Source organism: Gambusia affinis, linkage group LG20 (assembly GCF_019740435.1).
Source record: "Gambusia affinis linkage group LG20, SWU_Gaff_1.0, whole genome shotgun sequence".
NCBI lineage: Eukaryota > Metazoa > Chordata > Actinopteri > Cyprinodontiformes > Poeciliidae > Gambusia > Gambusia affinis.
Genome location: NC_057887.1, coordinates 7,347,027 through 7,372,321, shown reverse-complemented (window position 1 = coordinate 7,372,321; position 25,295 = coordinate 7,347,027). Strand labels below are relative to the sequence as shown.

The window sequence follows — 25,295 nt, the reverse complement described above, 5'->3', positions numbered from 1 at the left end:
GACCCAAAGACCTGCTTAACAGATACACATCTTTTACTCCATGAGACGAATTTGTTTTAGTGATTCAGCCAGAACTCGGATCCAGGTGAGTCACAGAAGCAGCTGCTAGATTCTGGCTTGACTTTTGAAACACAATCTGTTTGCTGCTCTAGAAAGCCCAAAGGAGTGTGTGTGTGTGTGTGTGAGGGTGGGTGTGCGTGTGTGTGTGTGTGTGTGTGTGTGTGTGTGTGTGTGTGTGTGTGTGTGCGTGTGTGTGTGTGTGTGTGCGTGCGTGTGTGTGTGTGTGTGTGTGTGTGTGTGTGTGTGTGTGTGTGTGTGTGTGTGTGTAATCACTTAAGGAGCCTCAACTGCTATCACAACGACAAACAAACACAGATCAGAGTGAGACCTCCTCCGCTCATGCCTTTGTTCCTGTAATTACTGCAAGGGAGAAAAGCACAGTGGCTGAGGCTCCTGGAGCTCATTACAGCAGCGGGAGAGCGTTCAGAGCGACGGGCGACAGCAGTGAGTAGGAACCCGCTAAACGCTGCGACTCGTTAGCTGGAAATTCATTCCTGCTTTTGTGGCGGGTAACAGCAGCTCTCGGCCCGAGAGAGGATCGTCTGAACAAAGCGAGGAATCAGTTCACCGTCAGAGGCTCCAGATTTTGAAGAGAGAGGACGCGAGCGGCCGCTTCGCTGCTGCATGTACATCCGTCTTTTCTGTCCGGAGTGTCTGAGGGAGAAAAACTCCGCCGCAAACTGTAAAACCACCGAGGTTCTGTCAGGATTCTGCTGCTGGATTCACTGATAACAGATTTGGAAATGATTCTGCAGCCAACAGCATATTCACAAAAGCAACCCATCGGGTGATGAAATATGCCAACATAATTACTCTGATTGGGTAACAGGATAATAAGGGAGAGAAACTCAGGGCAATAATGGGGGGGAATTAAGGATACAGGAAATTAATTTGTGAGCAATTTGTTTTATTTTTGTTCAATTTTAGTGAAACTCTGCTAAATATTGTAGTAATAACATAATAATAACTTGAGAGTATACTTATTCATAATTTAAAAAAAATAAAGCGCAACGACATACAAGAAAAAGTTATCAGTCAACATTTCTGAAAATCTTTTATATTTATTGACACGGTTTGATGGGAAGAATATTAGAAAATCATTTCAATAACTAAACCGTTTTCCTTACCATAATATTCCTGAATATTTAATTAAAATTATATTCTTAGTTTTATATCCTATGTGTAGTCACAGGATTCAGTCTTTTTATGAAAAAATTAACTCCATTACACTAAATTGTTATTGTTTAACTTCAAATTTATTGTTCATTGTTCACTTAGAAATTATGTAGGTATAAAATACATATTTCCATTGTTCCTGGCTGGAATAGTTTTAATTGATTTGATAATTTGATTCATTAGGGGTTTATTATTATTATTAATTGATGGTAGATAACATTAGTCACTGAACCACAGTTATGATTACATCATTATGCTTTTTTTAAAATGTACTCCTACCTGTGATTAGTTACAACCTTTGCAGAAATACAGTCACTGAACATAATTTTTTTAAAAGCCATACGCTCCACTTTGATAACATTCTGATCTTATTTAAGCTTAATATCAGCTGCCTTAATTTGAACCCACTACAGCTCAAAGACAGCAGCCTGGACGTTATCGTGATCTTATCTGTTCCTCCACTTTTCTCACATCTTTGCTGAGCCGTCACAGATTCCTTCATGTCTTATAACTTTTTCTTGTCCACCCAGCAGTCGCATGTCGTGACGCAAAACGATGAACGGATCGTTTGACAGGAACTGTGGATGAATGATTACTCTGCGTTTTCAGACTGTAACATTTCTGTCACCTAACAGTTGAGGTTTTTTTATGTTTATATGGAGCACATTTTTACACTGAATTAAATTCAAACATTATTTTCTAACGTTTTTGTTTTTTTTCTGATTGTTTTGAATGCGTTTGGTTTTCTTTTTGTCCATTCTCGCTGCTCCCCCTGCCTCACTGTGTGATTTTTTTATTTTTTTTTGCTTTAGTTTTAAATAACTGATTCCAAATTTGTAGATTTCCAATAATAAAATATGATTAGCCAACATGTTGCTAAGCAACCGCATTCACCACAAAGCGTGTGGTGAATGTGAGCGTGCGTGCGTGTGTGTGTGTGTGTGACATCATGAGCCAAAACTGCTGCATCTGTTTCTTCTGCCAAACGAAAAATAATGAGGATCATGTTTGTAATGTTTACACACACACACACGCCCACTCAACAAAAACTACCAACCTCGTCTTTTTCGTGCTGTTTTTTTTGGGGATCACTTCCTCTTCCTGTGACAGAAGTCTTTATATTTAGCCGCCATCTGCGCCCCCTCACTCTCCCTAAACTTCCGCCCTTGCCCCTGAAACGCACGTCTGTAAGGATCCACAGCGACAGAGCGCATTCAGCACTGGTGAGCTCAAAGTCTACATTAATTCACCATGTTTAACACAAGGCACACAAAGAGCCAGGAGCATAAATCCTGCAGCTGGAATCTTTTCACTCTGATCAGCGCACACCTGTCAGGTCTCCCGTTTTGGCCTGTGAAGCTACCGGTTTTCTACCCCCCCTTTCCCGCTGTGCTCACCTACTATTATTTTCCCATAAATATCCTGGTTTGTGCCGGCCACTCTCACGTGTTAGTTGTTCTCCCAGCTCTTAGGAGTACAATTATTGACCCACTAATATGTTGTGTTTGGGTGTCGTGGTAAAATTCTGACTCCTTCAGCTATGCCTATAACAAGGGAATTGATACTTCATCAGATGTGTTTGTTATACTTCATGTTTGATGCTAAATCCATCCATCCATCCATTTTCTTTACACCCTTCTTCCCTAAATGGGGTCGGGAGGGTTGCTGGTGCCTATCTCCAGCTGCGTTCCGGGCGAGAGGCGGGGTTCACCCTGGACAGGTCGCCAGTCTGTCGCAGGTTGATGCTAAATATGTTGCTAAATATTAAAACAACTGTTTCAGCTCTGACGTTTTCCATAGATCCAACTCTCTCAGCAAAAGACAAATACAGCAATATTACAGATAAGTCATTTTAAGTCAAATACATTATTGGCAAATATATCAAAATGTATTCCATAGAAAGTCAGTGCTTCAGTGCCAAAACAGTGGGAAACATTCAAGCTATTCCTGTCACAATGCTTAACTTCCCGACTGATATCTGGGAATTTTCCCGACCTGCAGGATGTAACCAAACCTGCCGATGGATGAGCGAAACCTCATTTGATGACAAATAAGGAAATAAAGCATGCATGGAATAGTATTTATGCATCCAAATCTAAAGATACAACTTTTATCTAAAAAGGAAAAAAAAAAAGAAGAAAAAAGGCTTTTATTCATGTAGCTTCTCTGGTTAAGTAGATAGAGAAAGGAATAAACATGTCATGTCAGAATTTCATCGAGAGATTTTTGTTCCCGTCTGACATTATTACTCTTATGGACAACGTAATAGTAATTTATTTATTTATTTTAATGGATCAATATGATGATCTCTTTAAATAGTCTAATTAGTTGCAAAAAAAATAATAATAATAATAATAAAAGATTAGACCTTTCTCATAACATGTTGTCAGACGAGTAGTGAGAGTGTGCTTTAGTACATCATCCTACCCAGAATCTATTCAGGCAAAACCATTTGATTTGAACATTCAGTTTGAAACACAACACAGTCCAGGTGGAGGTGGAGTTCAAATGATCAGGAGGTCCGGGTAAAGACGACCCCTGAATCTAAAACTTGTTCAAACACTGAAGAAAAAAAAGAAAAAGGTGCTCACAAAGTCAAACAATAGCACAAGTCCTGACAAAGATAGACAAACAAAGCTACTCGCACACATAGATGTAACACATTCAAAAAATCTGTCTGTTTGAACTTCAGCCGCCCACAGCAGACTCCTCTCTAAAACCAGTTCCTTTAACATTGATTAGATAATTATCTAATCTGGCTCTAATATAAAACCCGACAGAAAAGACGCCTCTCACATTGTGAGGAAGCGCTCTTAGACTCAGCGTGCGTGTTATTCGCCCAGCAGTTTTTTTTTTGTTTTTTTGTTTGGACATAAATGTCATTGGTTATTTTGCACACCGCATGCTGCCGCCTACCGACACGGGACCAGCCATCTGGAGGATTGTTGTCGGGTCTCAGTGCAGTCCAGCGCCACTAAGCCACAAAAGGTTTGAAAGGACCTGAAGACACAAGCAGACCTGAAAAGGTCAGGTGGTCTCTAATGAGGAGGTGGAGCTAAACTTATCCTCACAGCATCTTCATAATAGAACATACCCAAGTGTGACTGAGATTCAATAGGAATCTCATGTAGTCCGAATGTGTTCAAACAGTATCTTCCCCTCTGAAGAGATCCTCACCGTTCTGTCGAGACGGCAACGGCACACCGCCCATTCCTCCAGATGTGAGTCTTAAACTTCTCCTGACTGCAGATCCAGTACGACGCCAGCATCACGGCGTGTTTTCAGTGGGAGGATCGCGTTACCAAACGGGATTCTTATGTAAAACACTGACCTCAAATCCGGCTATAAATATAACAAACGAGCTGAGCGTAGTAACAGAGAAAAGCCAGAGAGGCTCCGGGTTTGATGTCCAGTCCTCGTCCCATCTTGTTCCTCGAGCAGAGGGGAAGGAGACCAACATGTGCAAAAGCTTCTGCTCATATTGCAGACTGCACTTTTATCACACTACGTCTCAGATGTTTAATATAGATGTCATGTTAATAAAATCCATCCAGAGCTGGAGAGGGACCTCACTGCAGCTGCTCTTTTTTTTTTTCTTTTCTTTTAGGTCTTTTCCTGCTGGTCATAAAGATAGGTCAAAACCAATAACTGCAATTACTGCTGCTCCAATCCACACAGATCACGCAATCCGTATGACTCCAACTCCAGAGTATGACCCAGTGAATCTGCACACTACAAAACCAAGAGCAATCCCAGTCTTGTCTAGTCGAAAGCTCACTGTTGAGGGTCGGGGACAATGGACGCCGCTTGCATCAGTGCTTTCCACTCTCTTCTCTCTCTGGCGATGGCCTTACATTCTCCCACCAGTCTCCTCATCTGATCCCTGATGTCGTTTGTCTCAGTCTTATCCTCGACCGCTTTCTGTAAATGTTGCCGCAAAGGTTGTGGGTCCTGGCGACATGATGCAGAATCATAACGAGGCTAGATCAAATTTTCCTACTCCTCACCCTAGTGCCAAAACTACTAGTCGGGTTACCAACAAAATATACTGTATGGTGTACAATTGGTAACAAATTCTTCAAAGACACTTATTTATGGAGCGTAAGAATGGTTAAGGTTCATCAGCATTTAATTGTTTTATTTTTTTGTTAACTTATTTGGAATATTTGTTGAAAATATGCCAAAACATTGAGTTTGGTTAAAGGATGATGAAGCCACATGAACTACAGATTACAGTTACTTTGAAATTAAAAACGTGCAAACTGCAAAAATATTTCCATTTCTTAGTATGTTTGTAAACATTCTCCGTACCCCTTACTTTTTCGTCTGTGCTTTTAAAAGCGCGTCGGAGCTCCAAACCCTTTTCGATTCACTCCGATCGAACTATCCAACACATTCTCACACCCGACTCGTCATATATTGACGAGTTGGGACGCCGTCTGACCATGCGTCACATATTGACGCGAAGGGTATACCCTTCGCGTCAATATGTGACGACTTGGGCAGGTTCCTTCGCCGTAAAATTTTGACGATTTTGACGATTTTGGAAGGTCGCATGTTTTACATGGATTATTTACGTGAATGGTCTCGCAAACACTGCCGACACTTCAAAACCCAAAAATTGGTTAGGTTTAGGGCAAAAATTACGGTAAGGTCAGGTAAAATTTTTCGTCACATATTGACGCTGAAATACCTGGCCAATATATGTGACGAGGACGGAAGTCCCATGCGTCAATATATGACGAGTTGGGAGTGAGAGTGGGTTGAACTATCTTGTCCCTAAATGTGAGTCCAGCCACCCTGAAGAGGGAAACCATTGAAACGCCCCACCTCTTGAAAACATAGGAGTAAGGGGGAGGAATAATATGTCAGCGGTGAAGGAAGATTAAGCTCAAATCATTTTCTAAGCCAAGGTAGCGATGTATAGTTTTTGTCCTGATGACTGGATGTAAAGGCTGGATGTAACTCTATACTGTCCACCCACAAAGGGATGCAAAGAACCACATAGCAGAACTTATAAGAGACAATGACAGAAATATTGAAGCCGCTGTCCTCAAGATGTTAGAAAATGTAATCATTTCTTATCGTCACTTTTTCGGGTCAACTTTTCTGAGTTTGACCAGAGTTTGGAGACCAAAACACTGCATCCGCCTGTTGATGAAAACTGCAGCAAGCAGCCAAGCAAAGCAAAGCGTTATCTGATAAACCACAAATTCATAAAGTCTGTTGTCATGGACACAGCATTTCACCTCCTAAATATTAACCGGAAGAAAGGGCAGCACCCATTGTTCAGCTCCACACACAGACAGCTAGAACCAACAGTGGGCTTCTCACCATAGCGTTGTATTTTTCTAGAGCTGCGTACAAATTAATCAGAGTTCCGACGTTCCGGCTACATTCCTGTTGTTCACAGTTTTCTAAAAGTCTCTCGGCACAGAGGAAAATCTTCTGTCTTTGTGGCAAAACTGGCTGGCTGTGCATCGTCTCGGCTGGAAACGATGACACATGTTGCATCCGCAGCAACCCTGCAGGAGAACAACGAGTCATTTGTTTCACTCTTCATCTCTATCAACAGGAAAAAGAGAGAAGGGACTAGTTTCTAACCAAACGTCCAGCTGAAGGAAGAAAAACATAATTACATCTTGTTTCTGACACCAGCGGCAGCTCAATAATAATAATAAAAATAATAATAAAAAAGAAACTCATTTCCATTTTCAAAGCGGATGACGGCAACAGAGGAACTAGTAACCGTTCACTGTTGCCAAAAGAAAGCCAGCAGCAGCAAATGTTCAGCAGTGAGGATTAAACCGACCTTTGAGATAAACTTCCTGCTTCAACCAGAGGCTCATTAAAGAAAAGGTTACTTTGCCTTTTCCAGGTCACACAGATTCATTAATTTTGCTGAATATTTCCCATGTCCCAGAACTCTGAAGGAACACTAAACAAACCTTTAGTGGTTCATTTAGTGTTCCACACTCAACCTCCAGTCACTCTACAGCACAGACAGCGAGAACAATGCAAACTGTTCTGTTTTGTGTACACTAATAGGTACAGAGAGAAATACAAGAAGTATATTAAAATTGAACCATTTGGAAGAAACAGAGATAAAATTCTAAAGCCTTCTGTTCTTGTCTATAAGATCCATCTCAGATGACTCTTTTAGACTGATTCCCATCTCGGAACCAGTTCCAGCCTGTGTTCTTGCTCTCACCTTCCATGACGAACACCACTGAGCCTACATCTCCTTCCTTTATGATGCAGGCGTCCTTCCCATAATCCACCGGGTACATGCAGTCCACAATCTCCTGGATCTGAGAGAGCTCCAGGTTCTTCATGAAGTCATTGTCCAAGATGGCTTCCTTTATCAGCTCCTTTGACCTGAGAAGAAGAGGAGGGAGGAAAAAAAAAACTTTACTAAAATATCTACAAGAAATAGACAGGATAAAGTCAATCAATCAATCCATTCACTCATCCAACCAACCAACCAACCAACCGTTTTAACAAATATCAGGCCTGTATCTAATCTTTCAATTCTGGCACTAATTCTACAAGTCTTTTAGTGACCAGTTAAGGAATTCTAATCTGGCAATATTATCACCTCACCCTTTCAATCCTTCTTTAAAAACAAGCATAAAATCATAACAGCTGCGTTGAAGGTGATTAAGAACATAATTGTTCTCAACCAACAATACGTTTTTCTCAGAAACAGGACACAATGCATTAAACATGATCGTTTGTGTTCTGAAGCTGTGGTAGTTCATAAGGAGGTTCCGCAGGGATCTATATATTGGGTCCTCTTCTATTCGTAATTCATATAAACGAATTGTGGCAGAAAGTGTCTGATGTGACTTCGCATTTCCATGCAGACGAAAAAGTAATTAATCGCACTGGATCCATTCCTACTCAGGCTGCTACTATTATAGAAAGACGTTGTTGTTATCCAATGCTCTTTCTTACTAGTAAAAATTGTTCTTAATAGATATGTAAAGCAGGTTCACACATATAAATATCTGAGCCTTTTGATCAGTGACTCATTTTCAAACCCAATGTGGGAAGTCTCGTGAAAAGTTGGACTTTTATTTTCAAACTAAATTGTGTTTTTCATATATTGCTAAAAATCCTTGTGTCTTTGCAACTCTTATGTCTGCGCCGAGTTTTGGAGATCTTCTTCCATCTGTTAACCTTTATTTCCAGTGCGTCACTTGAGACTCCTGCCGGCTTTCATCTGTGCTCAAATTGCACTAAGAAATGTTGACTCTTAATTTTTTTCTCTCGCACAAATTTCTGTTTCTTTTGGTTCCTGCACAGAAGCTTCTGTTCAGTCTGCCGCTCCGTTATCCTGGAGCTTACTTCAGGAAACCTTGAAAACGACCGAATTAATCCAAAGTAAAAGCTTTTGAGGCTGATAGACTGACGTTTCTCATAGCTTATCATTTTCTACTAACTGTGTAACTTTTTGTGTTATACTTATTGCTGCCTCTTGGCCAGGACTCCCCTGATAAAACAAGTTGTTGTTGTTTTTTATTATTTTAATGGGATTTTACCCAGGTAAAACAAAGGTTAAATAAATGAAAAAAAGTATCTAAACTTCTTAGATTGACCCGTAAAATTTTTAAATGTAGTAAAATACCTAAAACAAAACTGAAAAATACACTGAAATGAGACAAGTTCATGTCAGAAAGTCATGATTGGTCTTCAATCCGACTGCAGAATCCTAAATTCTCCACATTTAGAATTTATATGGAAATTCTAAATATGGGGTCTAAGTCTAACTTAGACTTCAGAAGTTATTTAGTCTGAAGTCTAAATTTAGTCTGAAGTCTAGATAACTTCAGACTATTTCTCTAAAAACGTTAAATTAACTTTTTTGTAAATATTATAAGACATTGGTATGTCCTCCTAGAAACTCAAGATTGTGTTTCTATTCCATTCTGCCGAAGCTGAAGCTCCAGAGGAACCTTCATCTGAAACGCTCAGTGTTTAATTAACTCTCCTGTCTGCAGTTATCGTCACGCTTCTGTTTGACAGCGTGAGCATCTGCGGCAGGCGGCTTCAGCTCCGTCTTTTATGAAACAGCTGAAGTTATTTTCTGCAGATTTGATCGTTTGTCGTCTCCGAGCTCGCAACGGCAGCCGGGTGGTGTAGAAGAGACAGCCGATTCATTCAAAACATCCTCCGGCTCAGATTGATCTCACAAACGGTGCAGCGCCTCTGGGCGAAGGAGGAATTATCGAGACCCAGGCTGATGAGAATCTCACCGACTGTCAGGAGATGCTCTAGTTTCTGGGATACAATCTGAGTTGCAAAGCACAGAAGAAACGGATGTCACCGAGTCAAACCCGCTGCGTTCACGCAGATAAAAAGTGATCACAAGAACCCGCAACGTGTTTTACAAAACGTTGGACAGAGAAGGAGCAGTGAAATGTTTCAGATGTTTGGTGTTTGGTTAATTAACTGTGAAAACAGTAGCATGCTTGACCTGAAGGTTTTTATTGTCCAATGTGCAGACAGATATAAGATACAAAGCAGAACCTGCATACAAGGTTCTACATGATGCAACAATTTGATGAGGATGTCTGTATCAGAACCTTGCGAAATGCAGCTTTTTAGATTTAGACAAATGAAGAATAATTGAACATTAAGGCCCACACAAAAACACTTAAAGTCGCATTACAAAGATCTGACGCGCTGTCTTTAACCTGTTCCTCTTACTGTTGTAAACTGAAAGACACTCTTCATCGTGAAATCATGGCTCCTTCTTTCTTGTTTTTTGATTGAGTTCTGTTATAAAAAATTCCCAGAATGCTTTTCACTATGAGGTATGTGTTAAGTGCGCCGTACTATAAAAGTCTGTCTGTGCAAGACTTCATCCGTGACTTTAATCACAATCTGCACAACTTCTGTTTCCACAGGAAAGGATTCTGACTGGAATTCAAAACACAATAAGGCTTTGAGCACTAAATCGATCACACTGGCATCTTGTGAAACCACCCAAAATCAAAAGACTGACACTCTTAAAACAAACGGTAAAAAGTCTTTCACGTGCTATTTTGCAAAGAAAATCACCAAAGAATTTTGAAAAGGACACCAATACTTAAAAGACATTCAAAGACAGAGCCCTTGTCTAAAAAACTACCTATATAATAAGAATTCTGGATAAGCAAACTGGTCAAAATTATTTTATTTTTTTATTTTTTACATTTGTTTCTGCACTTTCCGGGAGGGCTTTATTGGGGTTTTTTTAATCGCTCAACTTTTCAATGTGGACACATTTAATGTTGCGTCAGTGGTCTCCTTGTTCCGCGGAGGAATGAAATGACAACAAAGTTCGTTCAAGACAAAACGAACTGAAAAGCTGCCCTTCAGCTCCCAGGCATTCGTTTATCGAGAACGAGAACGTCATTCATTTTGATTTAACTGTTTGAGCAGAGGTGAATTCAATTGCTTGACATTTCCATCTAAGGTTAAATTGCCAAGTTTACTTTTCAAAAGTGCAAAGAGTCGCCTTCATAGTTCGATTGTTGCGTTACCATGGCTACAGTGTGAGGCTACGAGGTTTGATCTTTGTGTTTCAGCTCGGTTTGTATCAAAATACCTATCAATAATAATTAACCATAATCAGTAATTGTTTTTTTTTTATTTGTTTGGTTTATCTTAGTCAATTGAACTGGAACCCAGTGTACCATTCTACCACATCTGTGCTGATTAGTGGTGCTGATGTTCTCAACAGGAAGAGGGGCCCCTAAATCACGTCCTGCCTGAGGCTCCAGGTAGTCCCCAGTACATGCTATGGTCTTTACTGCCTCCCAACAGAGGAACTTAAACAGTGTCATCATTTATTGTCTTAATGGCTCCATAGTTGCTTTGTTTTATTGTTGTTGTTTCATTGTCTCCTCCCAGAGTGTCTGGTTTCAAATTTTTGCTGGACAATGTTTTCTTGTAGGTTTTTGGCTACTGCTTTATTTTTTGTAAAGCAGTTTATTTTCATCTGCCTGCCTTCTTCTCCTTCTCCTACAAACTCTGGGCTGTTACTCGGTTGCTTGTATGAGCAGCTCTACCCTCTAGATGCAAATAATACCAAGCAGCTGAGCCGTCGTCGTCATCGTCATGCAGAAACTAAAGAGGAGGAGAAGGATGTCTCTCTCAGTCAGCAGAGCCAAAGGTTTTCCTTCCTGTCAAGAGTGGAGGGCTCAGTTTTTATTGAAATGGACTGAAAGAGACAAAGTGAGTGGAAGGCAGATGGCGAATGCTCCATAGATCCTCACTGGCTGGCAGCTGCTGAATAAAATTTTAAATTTACATTTAAAAAATCTGCTAAAATTTAAGTAGCCCACTCGGGATTTAATCTGAAAACACCTACAGTTCAGTCAGACTCACAGAGAGTTAACTTGCTACAAAAAATTTATTTCATTGTAAAAGAGCATTTTTGGATTATTAAAGGCGGGAGAAAGTTGGGTTTTTTTTTCTTTTTTTTGGTTGTGAAATGTAAATGTAAGCATCAGGCAGCTAAAATAAATGTACAGTAGGAGAACTGTTTTAATTTGGAACCCTAAAATCAGTATTTATTTTATTTTATTTTTGGCAAAACTGATTGGCATCAACATCAAACCATATGATGCCCAATCAAATTCTCCTTTTCCACTGGATGTAAGGTGTAAATAAAAGACTGAGTTCTCCTGGGTTTGTTGGAACAAGGCTGAAGAACATCAGGAACATCCATCAGTGTGAAAACATCTTAAGATTTTTTTCAGTTTTTCTTTTTTATTGGAGGTTTCTGCACCTCTACCATCTCTTTCAGCCTTTCACCACCAGCATTTTCACTTGCTCACCAGCAACATCCTGGGATTCAGGTGAAGGCGTAACTATGGTGAACCTCACTCACTTATGTCTTGTTGTTTCATCCTCATCAGACAATTTTGTGATTTGAACAATGACCTTATGATTCAATGTCCTCACTTGTAAACTGACCATCACTCCAATCGTGCAGATTAATAAATTGATACACGTTCATCTATAAAAACTATCTTAGATGTCATCGTGTCTTTATGTTTCCAGAACAGACCGTTGTTGAAAATGAGAATGAGCACGTTTCTGCCACAAGCAGCATGCTAATGGCTGCCTGACATCCCAAGTTCATGACGGATCAGTTTACTTTGTGATCCGTTTAGTTTTTGTTAAAGCAGAACAAGAAATACATCAGTTGGACGAGAATGCAAATCATCCTCCAAGTTTCATTAGACCTACATACGAATAAGCAAGTAAATATTTTCTGACAGATTTTCTTTAGAAACTTCTAACGGGAGAAGATATGGCGTCCCCTCCCGAATTCAATCAGCAGACCAAACGAACACAGTCGAGAAACATTTCATCCCCAATCGAGGTTTGCAGCTAAAATATGTTTCTGAACTGAGGCGAACAAGATTCGTCCCTGCGGTGCAGGAGGAGACGTTGAGCGATGTCACGTTGTCGTCAACGTGGGGGTTAAGGGCGGGGAGAGATTTTAATTCATCTGCAGAGGAAACGAGCTCTCGGAGATGAGCCGGAGCTGGGTGTTATTTCGGAGACAGGAAAACATTGAAGCCTCGCTTCTGTTTCTGCACAGGAACAGAACAGGAAGCGCTCACCCTTACGTCGCTACTGCGTTGGTCACAGAGGGAGGGGGAAGGTGTAAGGACAAATGAAATGGATGGAGGGAGAAGAAGGTGATGAGTGTGAAAGAATAGAAACCGGAGGAACAAAACAACAGATGGGTGAGAGGGAAAATTTATGAAAAAAGAATTAAGAGAATTAAAAATGAGCAACTCAAAATAATTCTGCTGAAAATGAAAAGGGAACTCCAAGCGCAAAGAAAATAAATCTGAACAGAGATGTTTTTGTAAAACTAATGCTGACAGAGTTTTTAACAGGGAAGCAGTGGGGCATTAGCTCATTACCATCTGCCAATCAGAGGCAGAAACACCAATAGCATCTAAAAATCAGTGAAAACGTAACAGCAGCAGATTTGCATTCATTAGATCACATTTCTAGACTTTTTTATCGGCATCAGGTCAACAGAAGAAGCTGAACTGGAAGACTAGAATGAGTTTCAAGAATCTGACAGAACAACAGGCAGTCTGTTTGATTCGTATGTGTAAGAATTTAAATAAATATTTACATTATTGCCAATCATGAGAAGAAGCTTCAAATATCAGCATCAAGCGACTTTGACTGTAAAAGAAAGAAAAAAATGCAAAAAAAAAAAAACCCAAAAAACTCACAACCATGTTAAAGCAGATGTGTCTCAGTTAATGGTGCAAAATTATGAAAGATTTTGAATATCGATTAAAATATATATATATATATATTTGTTACTTTATATGAGAAAATTACTGACAAATGTGATTTTATGTAGAAAATGTGACTTGCAGTAAAAAACAAACAATATATTATTTATTTATTTATTTATTTATTTATTTATTTATTTATTTATTTATTTATTTATTTATTTATTTATTTATTTATTTATTTATTTATTTATTTTGTAGGCAGTCAGTTTTATCATTTGTAAGGACATTGCTGATGAATATTTTAAGATGGGAGTGAAAATTACAAATATTTATATTTTTGCAGCTGAATTGTGGCCAGGTTGTAAGACGGGCATAAAATGTGAAATACAGGAATCATTGACAAAAGACAAAATAAAAAAGTTTAGAAAGCTACTGCAACTCACACAGACTTATTCAACATGAAGCATAAAATCAGGCTTTCAAAGGAGAAAAAAAAAAAAAAAAAAAGGCTTTCAGGCTTTTTGTCTTTGAAGGATCTAGGAGTTGACATGCAAGGCCTCAGAAAAAGCTCCGTTGATCCGACAGGGGCCAAAACGTACTCGGCGAGAGCAGAGAACGATGGTATTTTACTCGAGGAAGCAAAGAACAAGAGAACATAACGTTTGGCTCTTTTCTTGGGTCGAGACGTTTCATAATTCACAAGAGCTCAAGAGCAGAACTCCTGTGAGGTGTTCACAGTCCTCCCACTGCAGCATTTGTCCTCGTAGTAAACATGCCCACTTAAAACTTGGTGACCAACTGCACAAAAGATGTCAGACAACACACAGACACGCCGGCGTTTTGCTGTTGCAGCCCCGGCAGGGAACGTGTCACAGAATATATATGAGCCTCTGCAGTCATTTTGGATTTTTTTTTTTTTTATCATTATTATTTCTGGCAAGTGAAACACAAGCGTCAACCCTTGACCCAAAAGCTTCCACAGTACCAAACGTTTGTAAACATCACAGCGGCTGAACTGCTGCAGTCTTAACCGTTATGTTCTCATCAATGATAGAGAGGCATTTTACACCAAACACGGATGGGATTCATCCCTGACATGGGGAAGTTTTACACAGGTTTCACATTCAACTGTTTAAATCGCTTTTTAACCAGAAAACATACAGACGTTATGATCACCGATTTGAATGCGTACAATTTTTTGCTGATGAAATGGAAGGAGGATAACGTTGCATTTAAACTCTGCTTGCTCACATTATCTTCATCATCGTCGCAGTTTCATGTGTTTTGCTCTCTAATGTTGTGCAACTGCAGTCAGTTTCTATCAACTGATCACTGATTTCATTAAAAATAAATAAATAAATAAAAAAGGCTTAATCTGGCATGAAAACCAATTGCAATGGGAATGTGATAAACCATAGAGCTTTTTTTCCAAAAACATGACAATATATACTATAGTTTAAGGATTATATTCTCAATAATTCATTAAAAAGAGACCTTTCCATAGCAAACATTCAAGAGACGTATATAAATAATTTTACGTTAATTAAAGTGTATGAACTTATATTTTAAGTTGTATTAAGGTTTGTCAATGCTTATGAATCTGAAATGTTTCACACTATTGGCTGTTTGTTCTTAGACAAGTTCTGCCTGGGCTGCATATGACTGAACAAAATAAACAAGAACAAAAATCTTCAAACGGAGAAATATTTGCAAAATTTGATTAATGTCTAAAATCTCTGTGCACTGCTTTCTGGAAGGAATCAAAGATCTTGTTTGTTTTCCATAACAAAGAAGGTCTTAATCCATCAAACAGAGAGAATTATGAGAATTAAAACCGTACCACAAAGTTTGTGGCTTTTTAACTCAAACACCTGAAAGACGCCTTATGATCAAATGTGGGAGCCTTCCAACGTGTTATAGTTCTTCTTTAATAACTTTAGCCTTCTGCAGGAGACGATGAGCTCAAGGTGACTTTACTTCATTACAAAAAAACTAAAACTTGAGATGTCCTGTGGACCGAACCTGGACTGAACAGCTGATTTCTAAGAAATAGACCAAATTCACTGACTCTTTGGCTTTTTCACAATGTTCTACTTGATGGGGTTTTTTTATTTTTTGCACAGAACAGAAGTTGGATTTCTTTCTGTTTAGTTTCTCTCAGTAGGAGTCGCATGACAGCAACGCGTTTAAAAATGGAAACGAGTGTCTTTCTTTGTATCTGGAAGGAGTTTCTACAGCTGTGAGACCCACAGTAGCTATTAACAAAGACCCCAATCATAAGGTCTAGCAGCGGCAACTGCAAACCTTCTGATTCCCACGTCACTCTGCAGCTGGTGATCATTGCAAACTCTGGTGGATCGCTTCAAACTCTGTCAGCGACGAATCAGGGAACAGTTTCAGTGGATCATTAACTTGTCTGTAGACACCAGGAGAGCTGGTGGGAGTCCACAACCCACACAGATACACATGCACACACACATACACACACACACACTCTCTCTCTCTGTCTCTCTTCTCCATTACTTTATATTTCCATATAACACACAGACACATGCGGGTGGGCTGCAGACTCGGAGAGGAGATGGGAAACAAACCCTGTCATCTGCCTCCGTGTGTGGGAAGATAAAAACCAACGCGCTTGGTTGTTCTCGCCGCCGCAGACAGAAAAGCACGCCATTTAGCAGTCTGCAAAGAGTCGAAGCGGCTCATCTCGGCAGAACTTACCACCAAAGAGCCAGAGACACTGACAAATTAACGGGACCCTCAGGGACCCCAGCAGATCATCCTAATCGCGATCCCGTTTAAGCCACCTGACAGAGACAAGACCGTCAACAACAATCACGCACTCGTTTCCTTATGCACAGAAACCATATATACATGTTTTCTTCTTGTGATCATACTCTGTTGCATATTTCTTTAACTCTGTCTAAACTATTTTAATAATGACGTAATTTTTTCTTACGTCATAAATATGCCTTCTTTTGCCTAAATGATCACCTTTTGTGAATTTCTACCTAGAATTTCCATCTTATTCTAGTCTGTTCTGTTGTGTTCAGTAAAAGCAGTGAGAGTCCAACCAAGTGGGGAAGTAATATCATTATCAGACAGAGTTAAAATGCATTGCCCCAGAAATGTTACATTCTGTTAAATAATGCATCCAAGCTCTCCCTTCTGACTGCAACATTGCACAAATTATAGTTCAGGATATTGTGCAGCTCCACTACATGCAGAGACCCTAAACACTGAGCCCTGCTGCACCGTGCGGCCAGCTATATATAGATTCATCAGCGGCGTTCTGGTTGATGGAAACATCAAAACCTCCTGGATATCACGGAGGGCGGAGCTACATCTGCAACTCAAACTTAATTTCGGAGCTGATGAGTTGGAGCTGAGGCTCGGCCACCGTTCGTTCCTTCTTGGCTTTTCGTTCCTTCTTGGCTTTTCGTTCCTTCTTGGCTTTTCATAGCCGCCTGTTAGCCATCCTGAAGCCTGATTGGGAAGCTGTGTGGACGAAAACCATGAGCTCATAAAAGCCTTTGAGATCTGAGAAAAAATACTAATAAGAAAGAAGCAGAAAATCCTTTCAATTTCTCTCTCTCTCTTTTTTGTTTCTTTTTTTTTTTTTTTTTTTGGATACCTGAAGTGTCAGGAATTTCATATTATTCCAAAGCAAAGCACCCAAGGGCCCAACCTCACACCCTGCAGAGCCTCCTGGTCATATACATCCACAATCTGCAGCAGAGGAACAGGCACAATGCTGTTCAAAATATGGAATTTCAGTTCCAGGACCTTTTGCACGCAACTACAAAACTAAAAAACACAGGAAGAAGTCAGTTGTATCCCAATGCAACTTTTGCACTTCCGATACGATACCGATATTCCAGCTTTGAGGAGCAGCCAATGCCAACATTGACCCGATGCAATATCATCGCATCGCACAAGCTATGCATGTTTTTATTAGCTATTTTGTAGTGTGAAAGGTTGGAAAAGGCTTGATCAAGTGACATCACTCCAACAGAACAATAGTCAACAACCAATAAGTGTGAGAATTACTGATTGTTATTATTAATCAATTGTTTTGATGCAGGCCGTTATAATCCGATACTTTTCTTTTTTACTGATATCAAACTGATTTGTGATATTGGATCAGGAGAGCCCATGAAGCTTGCATTCTACACAGCTAATTTGACCAAAATGATATATTTTTAAAAAATAGGTCACCAGATTATACGGTTTGTTCCCTTTTACGAAAGAGTAAAAAAAAAATTAATTAGATAGATTTTTATTTTTGCTATTTATTTGATTCGTCAGATTTAAGAACTCCAAACATTTTTGGTTTGTAAATGCATCAATCATAAGCATGTTGGATCCTCTTTGAGTTTCAAATAAATGCTAGAGGCTTAATATTTTTGTTGCATGAATGGGGATGCACTCTAATTCCTTTATTTCCTGCTAGATTTGAAAGTTTCGCCATGCATAAACTGTGGCACGTGTTTCTCTCTTTTTGTGTGTGTCTGTGTAGTTGCCTTGGCTTGACAAACAAACTATGAATCATCCAATCAGGACAAGTAGACCACAAAGGCAACTGAGGAAAACAGAATCCTCATCATTTTGCCATCACTAGGGTTTTGCAATTTCCTCTGCCTCGCTGCGAATCCACAAGTTCTTACATCGAACTCTCTCGGATTTCCTCCAGCTCATGGAGAACACCATCTCTTATTATTTATTTAGATATTTTGTGTATTATTAATTTTTATTTTTTTATTTTTATTTTTTTTACGCAAAACAAAACCGGCTCATATTTTCTGGAGAAAAGCTTAAAATAATTATCTGAGTGAGAGCATGCGGCACGAGTTCGGAGCGTGAGGAACAACTCACAAGATCTTTGGGTGTCTGATGTTCGAAGACGGGATGCTGAACGGGAGACGCGTCTGTGCACAGGTGTGTGAGGAGAATACTCAGATCGGATAATGATCTGACCGTGTTCGAAACGCCGAGCTGCACATGGAGCTGCACATGTCTATACACTCTCTCTGTCTCTCTTTCTCATTTCCCTCAATGAAGAACCTTCAGCCCGAGGCCCTGACCTCGGTTGACATCGTGCGGCGCATTAAAAGCAACGACGACGACGACCGCAGTTTGACTGAGTGTTTTTTTGTTTTGTTTTGGGGGGGGTTCATCCGAAGGAGCGAAGGGGCCGCCTGCTCGAGTCGTTGCGTTTATCTGATGTCGATCAGAGCTCGGCAGTCGGCCCCTGAAACAGAGCTGAAAAGCTTCATTAACGCAGAACAGAGCAGATCCATTAGAGCTCGTTCCTGTCGCTAATGAGCAGCTGCAGCTGCAGGCCTCAAAACTGATCGGAAAAAGATTTCACCTGCTAACAAAGACCCTCAGAGTCACTCATTTGAGCCAGACTGAGATGCTCCGAAAGCCTGTTCTTCACTGAGGAGATATAGCCGATTGGTTTTTATTTTGACGGTGAAACAGTTGAACCAGTCCTTGGAACAGTCTGACATAAAACAGCTTTGAAACTTGCTGAAAGCACAGAACCACCTGTCACCGGTGTGCAAAAGCAGCCGAGAAAACAGAACTGTTAAAAATATATGTATATATGTTCAGTGGGAGAGTCTAACCTCTGGTCGTAAACTCGTATGAAATCTAGCGTGTTCAACTCAGGCTTAAAACTATCAGAAAGATAAATAATAAAATTAAAAAAACTCCCTGTGTTTACGCCAAGATTTACACTTCCTGTATACACTGTTCAGTCTGATGATTCAACCCATTCTCATTCCCTACTTGTCATATATTTATGCTTTTGCAGGTTCCCTCAGCGTCACATGTTGACACGTCGGGTACCCGGGGTTCAACCCTAAGCTTAACCGTAACCCTAACCCTAACCAGATGGTCGGTTTTGGACCCTTAGGGAGCTGTACAACGTTCAATGAGAAAACCCTTCTCATCAATTATAGTTGCAAAGTGGCGTCAACATGTGATGCTGAGTCCCAAACCGTCCCAACTCGTGAATAGCCTATATGACAAGTCGGGAGTGAGAATGTGTTGGATGATTCTAACCCTCTGCTACAGCCAACGAGGAAACAGTACGTTCCCCCCACCGCGTCGGAACCTGCAGGAGGAAGTGAAGGACCTACTGTGGGCTCTTGGGGTAGAACGGCAGCGTGACGTGGCACAGCTCGCTGATGTCGAAGGCCGTGGGTTCGGCGGAGATGGCCTGCCTCTTGCTGCGGTGCTGGTCCGGCTGCAGCACCAGGTTCTTCTGCTGGGCCTGGACCTGCTGAGCCGTGGCGGGCCGGATCACCGAGCGGTACTTGTCCAGCTCGTTCTGCAGCCTCTGGATCAGCTCGTCCTTCTGGTCCAGCTCCAGCTCCAGCTCGTCGATCAAGGCGTCGCGCTGGCGCAGCTCCTCGATCTTCTCCTGCAGAGCGTACTGCAGGTCCCGCAGCGTTCCCATGGTTTTCCTTCAGCTGGTCCCGACAGGACGTCGGGTCCGAGTCTCAACGTCCGCCGCAGCCTGACCTCTTTGGGATCTCCAGGTTCCTGGGAGAAGTCTTTAGGGTCGCCCTGCCAGGTCTTGTTGTGGCTCTCCCTGAGTTTTAGTTTCACTTGTGCGGAAACTTCTCGGTGTAAAAATCTCTTCCAGATTTTCCCAGGAACATCCAGAGGACAAAGGACTTTCAGAAACTTTCCAAATGTTTCTTTTGGCTTAAAACCTTTGTAACTCCAGAGTTCTTTATCCTTTACACCAGCTACAGCTTTTTAAAAGTCTTTAACATTTTCTTTCTTCTTTTTTGCTTGTCAGGGTACCTGTGTTTGCTGTTGGTCCAAATCCATTTAACTATCAAATATTGTGGAAATTGCTGCAGTTCTTTTTCTGCCTGGGTGCCTTCAGGCAGTTCCCAAAGTTTCCCTTGGATTTCTTTTAGTAGGCTACCTACATATCTGAGAATGTTTGAGGGAGGAAAAAACAAAAAGTGGATTGGTTCCACAATCTGATGTCTATGGGGCTGGGGGATGCTTAAATTGTTTTTGTGGTGAGGTTTGAGGTTGGGTGGAATCAGGTGATGAACAGTGATTTACACAGGAAAAACTCTGGAAAACAGATTAAATAATAATAGATAATCCCGCGGGTCACGCTTCCCATCCCGTTGATTAAATCCAATCAAAACAAACCGCATGATTTAAAAACAAACAAACAAAAAAAATGATGCAGGATTCCTCTCGATATATGAAATGGGGGGGGGGACTGAAGACGTGAGGAGTAATCCAGTGAACAACTAACACGAGCAAAGTTTACAATCAGTCTGAGAGAAGGATAATCCCACAGAAGGGGCTGCTCCGGGTTTATGTCCGCTGGAATATTTTTACGCGGAGAATAAGGAACCAAACGTCCGTCAGTTGGATTAAAGTGTGAAAACGGAGGCGCTGGAATCCGGCAGCGCACATTTTATTCCCGACACACACACACACACACACACGCACACACAAAAGAAAAGAAAAAGATGCGTTCCAATACCACCTGGAGACAAGAGACAGGAAGCCAAGCGCCTCAAGTTGGATGTTTAGGGAGATGAGAGGAGAAACGCAGATTGACAAAACAGATGCTGCAAAGCCGCGAGTCCGGAGGAGTCCGGAGCGCTGATCCACTTCCAGTGTGAATAGTTTAATCCGAAACAGTTGGAGTTTAAGTGGAGGTCGAGGCGAGGAGAGAAAAAGTGAGAGAGAGAGATAGAGAGAGAGAGAGAGAGAGAGAGAGAGATTTTTTGATTTTTAAAAACTCATTTATTCACTCAGTGGTGAAACATAGGAACATTCAACACAACATCAAATTAGCACCTTCATAAATGACAGTTCAGAATCACTTACAGTAAATAAAACACTTTCATAATCCCAAATATTCTGAAAAATATTCAGTTCATCCATTTTTAAATAATATTTATATTCTAACATCACTCTTGCTCTCACCATACTCTTAAAAATTTTTACACAATCAATATTCTGTTCATTGTTAATTTTAAATTTTCTACTCAAATATGTTGCAAGCTTTGCTTGACCAAGAAAAAAATTTAACAACCGTCCAATTTTCTTTTTTCTTTTGCCATATAAAAAACCAAAAATATAAGACTGTTCTGTAAAACTTTCACCAAATAACTTCCAAATATCTCCCAGTAATGAAAATAAATCCACTAATCTAAAACATTGTACAAAACAATGAAAGATAGTTTCTCTTAATAAACAAAAGGGACATTTATCTGAAACAGCAGGATTAATAATAGAAACAAAAGCATTAACCGCAATAATACCATGCAAAATTCTCCATTGTAAATCACCAACATTTTTAGTCAATGGTGGTTTGTAAAGTAATCCCCATACAGGTTTCGCCTCAAAACCAACTTTAAAATAATCTCTCCAAGGAGTATCTTTTTTATCTTTTAATTTTACTTTGTTCAAAGCTTTAACACATTTCATATATATTATCTTTCCATTCACAGAGTCCAAAAGTGTCCATTCATTTTTTCCTTTAAGAAAATTCCAGGGCATTCAAGGTCTTTCATTTGTGGCTTAAAACACAGCTTAAAGAAGGGATCTGTTTTATCAGGTGTTAAAAGTCCATCAAACCATCCTTTTATAAGTCTTTTTTCTTTTTCTGACAACATTCGCTTAAGCGCTGTCATCATAACGCCTACAATTCTTAAAGAGTGAATCTCCAATCTTCGAGCCAAAGGAACAACATCATCCATTTCAGATCCAACGAGTTCAAGCAGATGTTTCAGCGTAAAAACCCCCCTTTGCACCAACAGTTCAGAAATCAGAGCCATGTTTTCCCAAGCTGAACCTAATCGTGATCCCTTGATGACGGGTTCCAGTAATAACCAATTTAAAGACGTGGATATTTCAACTCTCTTCGTTTCCATGAGGTTCCAAGATTTTAACACACTAACATAAAAAGATGACAAACACTTTACATTAAATTTTGAAAGGTCGACAATAAACAAAGTTTTACCAAAACCTAAATTACCTACTTTTGAAAGAAAACATTCTGTAATTTGTCTCCACAAAACATTTTGATCACCATACAAAAAACTCTGTAAAAACTGTAATCTGAAAGCTGCTTTCCTACTTTCCAAATGAATCAGACCTTGCCCTCCTTCTTCCTTTGGTAAAAACAAAACACTCTGAGGGACCCAATGTAATCTGTCCCAAAAGAAATTTAAAATAATAGTCTGTAATTTTACCAAAAGACCTTGTGGAGGTTCCAGAACAGATAAGCGATGCCACAAAGTTGAAGCAACCAAATTATTAATAATTAGTGTACGGCCTCTGTAAGAACAGCGTGGCAAAAGCCAGTGCCATTTCTTTAATCTACCCTCCACCAGTTCAATTAAACCTTCCCAATTTTTCATGACCTCTCCTTGATCCCCCAAATAAACACCCAAATATTTAAATCCATTTTTTGACCACATTAATTCATCAGGTAATTTTGGTTTTTGCTTTGTCCACTTACCTACTAACAAAGCTTTACTTTTGCTCCAATTAACTTTGGATGAAGAAATTTTACCAAAACACTCAATAATTTTAATTAAAGTAAAAACATCAGACTCTTTTGTTATTGCCACAATAATATCATCCGCATATGCAGAAAGTTGAAAAGGTAAAGAAACTTCACTTAATTTTACACCCTGTAACCTTTTCCTAATTTGACATAATAAAGGTTCAATACTCAAAGAATACAACATTCCTGACATTGCACAACCTTGGCGAATACCTCTCTTTACATTAAAAGGTGCACTTAAACCACCATTGACTTTCAATACACCTTCAATGTCACAGTAAAGGGTTTTTATCATGGCAATGAACCCAGAGGAGAAACCAAAAGCTTTTAAACTATTCCATAAATATTGGTGCTCCACTCGATCAAAAGCCTTTTCTTGGTCAATAGAAATCAGACCAAAGTTTAAACCCAATAAATTAGAGACGTCCAAATAATCTCGAATTAATGTTATGTTATCTCTTATTGATCTGCCAGGGATGCAATAAGACTGATCAACATTTATGACTTGATCAATCACTCTTCTCAGTCTGCATGCCAGAACTTTTGAGAAAATCTTGTAGTCAGTGCACAACAGACTAACAGGTCTCCAGTTCCTTATTTCGTAAAGATCACCCTTCTTAGGGATAAGAGTGAGCACAGCTCTTCGACAGCTAAGGGGTAACATTCCCCTTGCCACACTGTTATTAAGGACTTCCAACAGATCTTCAGCCAACACAGGCCAACACGATTTATAAAATTCCACAGGCAGGCCATCCATTCCTGGAGCTTTGCCATTTTCCATGCTCAGCAGCGCCTCCTGCAGTTCTTTCAACGTTAGAGCATGCTCCAAATTGACATTGTCTTGATCCGACACTTTTGGTAAATCATTAAGAAACTCTTCCGTCATCACAGAGTCTTCTCTAAACTCACTGGCATATAACGTTGAAAAAAAGTCCACAGCTCTTTTCCGCAGTTCAGTGGGATCTGTCAACTCTTTTCCATCTTCAGAACGAAGGCAATGAATGAGACGATTTTGTCCATTTTTCTTTTCCAAACTGAAGAAGAATTTTGAGGGAGCATCCATTTCAGAAACATTTTGAAAACGTGAACGTACCAGAGCTCCCTGCGCTCTGAGCCCAAGCAGATCAGTCAGAGCAGCTTTTTTTCGTTTGAGCGCCTGAATATGGCCTCGATTTTCTGTGGACTCGCAAAAACTCTGGAGATCCACAATTTCAATCTCTAATTCTTCAATAGATTTTACCATTTCTCTTGTAACATTGTATGTGTATTGATTACAAAACTGTTGAATTTTAATTTTACCAATATCCCACCACTGCTGTACAGATGCAAACTGACATTTTAAAAGTCTCCATTGTTTCCAAAAAAGAAAATCCTTTTTTAAAACATCCATCATTTAACAAGACAGTATTGAAATGCCAATATGCACTTTTAGGTCTTAAATTATTTATAAATACATTTCCTATGACCATTCCATGATCAGAAAAGCCCACTGGACACAAAGTGCATGATCTAAATATTTGTAAATGATGCCCAAAACAATAAAACCTATCTAATCTTGCCAAAGTAACATAATTCTCTTTACAATGAGCCCAGGAATATTGCCTTATATTTCCATTTTTAAGACGCCACACATCAGCTAAATCATAAGTTTCAATAATACATTTCAAAATTTTCCTTGAATGTATATGTGGCTCCAAATGATTTCTATCTAAATCATCTATTGTACAATTAAAATCCCCTCCTAAGAATAAGTAATCTGTTGACACGCAATTTGATAGTGTATCTGCTAACTTTTCTAAGAAAACACAACGTTCACCTGAATTCACAGGAGCATATACATTCAGTAAAATAAATGTTATATTTTCATACTTAACAGTAACCTTTAACAATCTTCCAGATATAACATTTTCAATTTCTATAGAAACTGGAAGAAAATTTCTTGAGAAAAGAATAGCAACTCCTGCACTTAGTGACGTTTATGACTCAAAACAAGATTTCCATCCCATTCTTTCTTCCAATCAACCTCATTGTCAACATCACTGTGAGTTTCTTGAGCAAAGGCTATATCAATACCTTTAGATTTTAATAGTTCAAAAAAAACAGCCCTTTTTTTACCATCTCTTGCACCATTTAAGTTTAAAGATGAGATTTTAAAACAGCTCATAATGACACAAAAAAAGATCCAAAGAAAAAAGAAAGTACAGCGTTCCATTTGCTGTTTTTTA

The 25,295-nt window shown here is 39.7% G+C and overlaps 1 protein-coding gene across 3 annotated transcripts in view; it reads right to left on the bottom strand.

The window, feature by feature from the left end:
* The window catches only part of prkg1b (protein kinase cGMP-dependent 1b), a 62,272-nt gene that overhangs the window by 25,048 nt on the left and 11,929 nt on the right, over window positions 1-25,295 (bottom strand). The window contains exons 1-2 of one of the 3 annotated variants that reach the window (XM_044101923.1): window positions 19,652-21,172; window positions 7,448-7,614 (exon numbers count right to left, since the gene is read on the bottom strand). In XM_044101923.1, coding sequence (XP_043957858.1) covers window positions 7,448-7,614; window positions 19,652-19,971 — 487 coding nt within the window. In that variant the 5' untranslated portion in view covers window positions 19,972-21,172. Of the gene's footprint in view, window positions 1-7,447; window positions 7,615-19,651; window positions 21,173-25,295 lie in introns of those variants that run through there. The other 2 variants (XM_044101925.1, XM_044101924.1) reach the window with 2 other exon arrangements.